The sequence below is a fragment of the Equus quagga genome, chromosome 9 (assembly GCF_021613505.1).
Source record: "Equus quagga isolate Etosha38 chromosome 9, UCLA_HA_Equagga_1.0, whole genome shotgun sequence".
NCBI lineage: Eukaryota > Metazoa > Chordata > Mammalia > Perissodactyla > Equidae > Equus > Equus quagga.
Window position 1 is genome coordinate 32,528,660 of NC_060275.1, and position 6,000 is coordinate 32,534,659.

General features: G+C 40.4%; 1 protein-coding gene across 5 annotated transcripts in view; it reads right to left on the bottom strand.

The window, feature by feature from the left end:
- Positions 1–5,621, bottom strand: part of PIK3C3 (phosphatidylinositol 3-kinase catalytic subunit type 3) — a 159,471-nt gene extending 153,850 nt beyond the window's left edge. For 4 of the 5 annotated variants that reach the window (XR_006890113.1, XM_046671611.1, XM_046671612.1 and 1 more), the window contains exons 1-2: positions 5,487–5,621; positions 3,054–3,242 (exon numbers count right to left, since the gene is read on the bottom strand). Coding sequence is in view for 3 of the 5 variants with exons in the window: in XM_046671611.1 (XP_046527567.1) it covers positions 3,054–3,242; positions 5,487–5,554 (257 nt within the window). In the remaining 2 variants the exon portion in view is untranslated. Of the gene's footprint in view, positions 1–3,031; positions 3,243–5,486 lie in introns of those variants that run through there. The other variant, XM_046671614.1, reaches the window with a different exon arrangement.
- Positions 5,622–6,000: the final 379 nt, after the last annotated feature.

Consider the following 6,000-nt stretch of genomic DNA (forward strand, 5'->3'; position numbering starts at 1 on the left):
GAGAAAATGGGCACAGATGTTAGCTCAGGGCCAATCTTCCTCAGTAAAAAGAGGACGATTGGCAGTAGATGCTAGCTCAGGGCTAATCTTCCTCTAAAAAAAGAAAGGAAAAGTTTGTCGCCGGCACCGTGGCCAAGTGGTTAAGTTCGCACAATCTGCTTCAGCAGCCCAGGGTTTCACTGGTTCGGATTCTGGGCACAGACATGGCACCAATCATCAAATCACGCTGAGGCGGAGTCCCACATGCCACAACTAGAAAGACCTACAACCAAAATATACCACTATGTACTGGGGGAATTTGGGGAGAAAAAGCAGGAAAAAAAAAGAAGACTAGCAACAGTTGTTAGCTCAGGCGCCAATCTTTAAAAAAAAAAAGAAACTCAGACAACATCACTAAAACACAAGGAATATGATAATGGCCAATAAAAACCTGGGAAACCACTTAAACCTGTTAGAACCAAACCTGTTTTGAACTGAACTATGATGTTCTATAAGCATTCTCCAGAACACTTAGAGAAGTGTTTTCTCTGAAGAGAAAAAAATCAGAATGACTCATATTACCTGAAAACACTGCTGAGGATGATATGGTCCCAAATGCCTTAATAAAGCAGAAAAAAACAACCAACTTTAAAGAGACTGAAGCAGCCTATCCACTACCTTCATGACATGAAGTTACCAGACTGCTGTGGCCAGACATGTGACAATTTTTTTACGAGATTTTTTTCTGTTCCTCAAGTTATTTCATTAATACTGATAATGCTTAACTATTAGTTTTTTATGCTTTCAAAGCATGTCTGTATATATAATTTCACTAAGGACTGTTCTTAATAATATAGCAATAACAGCAGAGCTCTTTTTTTTTTTCACTCTCTACTCATCTCTGCAAATTTTCTTCGGTATTCAAACTTCACACTGGATTTCTTTGACAATTTCAAAGCCCTTAAATAAGAGATGGCTTTCAAAATCCCAAACGAAAACTATGCAAACAATACACAAAGTAATACCCAGCAGACCCAGAGAATTGTTTCTCTGTTTACTCAAAATTATTCTGTTTACTCAAAATTATTCTTAAAGGGGCATATCCCAATCTAGGTCAAATATATCTGCACTGGTATGAAACTGAACAGAATTCTCAAAAACTCAAAGAGTAAGTCATTTATATCCACCATATAAATTCAAGAGCCTACAGGCAAATTAGAGATGGCTATCAATTTGAAAGAGAATCAAAAAGTCATTAAATCCTTTTCTTGCATGAAGTTCTTAAAAAAATAAGTCATATGCTTTAAAAAGCCATTCTCCACTACAGATAACTTGAGGAACTAAATGAACTTATTTAATTACTATCCACATGGTGGGCCAGGCTGAAAAGGTAAATACTAAGCAGTGTCATCTTGTGCCAATGAACAAACCACCCTAAATTTGTGCTTCTAAGACTTTTTTGGGGTCACAAATCATCTCAAAAAATATCTAATAAAAGCTTGGAGCTCTGTTCCCGTACAAACACGCAAGACACACAAACTCTGCATACAATTTCAAGGTTTTGTAGACTTCCTGATTCCAGATTAAGAACCTCTGATACAATTAAGGCATTTTGGTCCACCGTTTTAGGTGTAATGATGGTACGGTTGTTATATTTAAAAAAGAGATATACAGAAATATTTACAGTTAAGATGGTATAATATTTGGAATTTGCTTCAAATAGTGGACATAGATGAAACAAGATTAGCCTTGATTTAGTAATTATCAAAGCTAGGCGATAGGGCCTTGGAAGTTCATTGTATTATTCTCTCTACTTTCACAAGTCTGAAATTTGCCAGAATAACAAATGTATACACACACACACACTTTGTGTGTATATCTAGCCACAAAAGGACTAGTAAAGAAATTATACCTTTAAAATAGTTGGTTTCAATGTAGCCAGATCACCAGAGCTCAGGCTTCTGCTGTCTCTGAACACTGTCAGCATGCTCGGCCACACCTGGTAAATTCAGGGCTGTACCCTCAACAGCAGAACTTGGCAGTCCATATGGCCACACCTTGTCTTCCATGAAGACTGTGGGAATAAACTCCTTCCTCGAGAGGCACACAACCTATGGATCCTGCACTGAGCTACCAGGGTGCTGAATAATACTCATGGATCAATCATTAAAACTGCACCATACAGAGCCAACCCTGATGGCCTAGTGGTTAAAGTTCAGCGCACTCCACTTTGGGAGCCCAGGTTTGGTTCCTGGGCACAGAACCACAGCATTCATCTGTCAGTAGCCATGCTGTGGCGGTGACTCACATAGAAGGACTCACAACTAGAATATACAATTATGTACTGGGGCTTTGGGGAGGAAAAAAAAGGAGAGAGGAAGACTGGCAACAGATGTTAGCTCAGGGCAAATCTTTCCCAGCAAAAAAAAAAAAAAACTACATCATACAATCTATCAAATAAGAACTGTCAAGAAGTTAAACTAAGAACTCACAATACTGTTCTGGAAAAATAGGGACTTCATGTTCATTATATTTACCTTGTATCCCAACAATGGTTTGCTAATGCACCATGCTCTATAAACCACGAACTTACAAAGGTGGTTTCATATTTAAAATAATAATAAAAATTGGATCCAAACAGATGACAACAGATCTCTCTAAACACCTAAGCTCCAAATATCAGGTTGGACAACATTTCAGACTATCCAGAAGTGTTCACGTGTTCAAGGGCATAAAATGGTAAAGAATTTAAAGATGCTACACATATGCTTTTGGTTTGGGTCTTTTTGTGAATCAGTCAAATTCTTATAAAAATAAGTCAATATACTGAAAACAAACATAAATTCACTTCCACCTCAATTGCAGTTATAATACTGCTATGTGTGATACTTTATTCTATCTGAGTAGGTTATTGCTTTAAACTACGCAATCAGTGCTTATAGCTATCAAATAACGAAATTTTAAAAACCAAAAATTCCTCTGTAATCCCTACCAAACTATACTCCATACCTGCAACGTCTATAAAGAAATGGGAGAAAAGTCTGGAACTCACCATATGCAATAAAACAACTTACTTCCATCTTGTACTAAATGCCTTGTAGGATGTTCTCACTGGCAAGGCCAGAGGCTTCCCTTCTGCAAAAACTTGACAAGTAACATAAAGGTCAGAGCAAGTCTCTTGGTACAGTCCTGAAAACTTCAACATTGGGTCTTCTAGAACGGCTTTGTAACTCTTTTGTTCTCTCTTCCCTTCCAAACTTCCTCTGGAAGCATAAAACAATAACGTTTAGACACATTTTTTAAGCATGTACACAACAAATACTAAGAAGAGTTTATGCTTGTGTCACAGTAAACTGCTGCTACCTAAACATTGTCCTATATATGAAATTAAAGTTACTTTTATATCTAATAAAGGCCTCTTAAAAATCCTAACATACCTAAGATCATTCCTTTCTTCATCAACATATTTCTCTATGTTAGGCTGCTTAATTTGAAACAGTGTCATCAACTCTTGGTCTATCATCTAGATGTCACCAGCTTTCCAGGCCTTAATTTCATTTTATTAATTTCAAGCTGACCACTTATTCATCTATTCTTCCAACAAACATTTACTGTACTAGGCACAGAGGTCCAGAAATAAAAGACAACATAGTATTACAAGAAAATGTTAAGTCCTTGCTTCTGGGGAAGAAACACACTTTTTAATTGCATATTCTTCTTGTACTCTTTCAATTTTTTATTTTACTATGTAGATGTATGTATGATCACTTCTTTAAGTTGAAAATAAAGTGTTATAAGTCATAAAAGATATTCACAAGATACTATAAAAGAGGAAAGAACATTGCTTGGACATCAAGATTACATAAGATATTGTGCCAGGCACTTTATGTACTCTTTCTTACTTATTTTTCACCATATTCTTATTTTATAAACGATGAAGCAGAAACTCAGAGATCAAGCTCATTATCCAGGATCACAAAGTAAGTAACAAAGCTGAGACTAAAAACCAGGGCAGAAGAAGCCAACACGAACCTTCTTCCCACCATAGAAAGATACATCAAAAAGTCTCAGGAGCACCTAACCCAGATACATGCCTGAAATGAGCCTGAACAAGATAAGGCAGATGGGAGCCAAGGAGGTAGGAAGTCAGCCCAGAAGACAAGAACAGGAGACACAAAGGCAAAGAGGCAAGACGGTGTGTCTGGGGCAATCCAAGTTGTTTGATTGTATAGCGAAAGCATAAAGCTCATGGTGAGGAAGAAGCTGGAGGTGAAAATGCAAATTAAGGGGAAAACGAAATTTCAGTACAGTGCCTGACACAAAGTGAACATGCAAAAATCTGTTCACTGAATTATCTGAAGTGAGAGTAATATAATCAGATTTGTACTTATGGCACTTTTGGCAGGGGGATAAGAACATAATGGAGAAGTGGGATTCAAAGCAAACAGATCACTTAAAAGAACTTCAGCCAAAATTAGAAAGGAAAATGGCAGGCTAAGGCTAAGGGCAGTAGGGCAGAAAAGGGGGCAGGGATCAAAGATATTTAGCAGGTAGAGTCAAGACAACTTGTGAATGACTAAACGGAGAAGGTAAGAGAGGGGAGTCTGCACAACTGGAAGTTTTCTGTCTTAACCACCTTGATGAATGATGTTAACAATCACTGCAGGTGTGCTGCCCTTTGCCTGAGGCACATGTATTGACTATTGAGCAAACATATTATGAATGACGCTGTGATTAATAATTTGTGATAGCTTTCACATACGAAAATACCTCTAGAACACTTGCCTTAAAATGGACAGAATTTTCAACTCAGTCCTACCCGTTCCCCATCTCAGTTCCATTATTCTCATATCAAGATGTCATGCCCTTTACTTCAACCATGATGCCCCAAGATTTTCCTGCAAGGCTCCTTTCTCAGATCTCTGGTCCCTTTCCACCTAGCACCTTCATTTTTGACTCACAACCTCGCTGGCTAAACAATTCTAGACTGTCCAAAGATTCAACCTAAGCCTCTATCACCTCCGGCGCTTCTAATACTACACTCACGTGCTCATCTTCTCAACCCCCACACCTGCCTGTGTCTACCTCTCCATAACTTCTGCAGTCTCTATTCCACCTTCTAGCCCCGTTCTAAAGTAAAGATCTTCCAATTATTAACTGCGTGACGATGACTTTACCGAGGCTTGATTTCTTCATCGGTAAAACGGGACGGTAAGAACCCATCAAGAGGTTGCTGTGAACAGCAAAATGCTTTGAGGAAAGTAAAACACCGCGCGACTTTAGGGCTATACCTACCACTGTCCTTCTCACAGAGACCACGTCCTCAATCCTTCCCCACATGGCTCCTCCCCACTCTCCGTTCTCCCCGCTCCCCCGGCCACAGCCTTCCCGGCCGCCCCCAGGGCGGCCTTCAGGCTAGTAACCACTTTCACTCCCCAACTCCCAGGCACCTGCCACCCCGTCCCTAAGCTCCAGCAATCGCAGCCCCTGTCCCCAGATTCTCTTACATCTTAAGCTGCACGTTGATGTCCAGGTCACAACTGTAGATGTAGTGAAACTTCTCCGCTTCCCCCATGGCGCCCCGTGCAAAAACAGGACCTACGGCTGGAAGCAGGGCACTGGAACCACGGCGGGACTGAACCGGCCGAGCCCCACAACCGCGCGCTTCCGGCCTCGCCTCTCCGCCCGAGGGCAGCCAATCCCTGCCCGCAGCGCGACCGGATGCGGCGGAACCACCCGCCCAGGCTTTCATTCTGCGCATGTGCAGAAGGCGCCCACCATCTTGCTTAAGGGCAAATCGGGTTCCGGAGACACAGCCTATCTGGTTAGGTTCCAGGCTTCCTGTGTTCTTCCTGTCTTAACAGGATTTTACTTTTTTTAAAGAAAATTGGAAGCTGTCGTTTGAGCTTGAGCTGTACCTAAAATCAATGCAAAAGCAAATTCGATTGAAAAAGATTTGTGACAACTTCCACTGGCTGCAGGCTGAACAGGGAACAATTACGAGAATTAGAATTTTGCCAA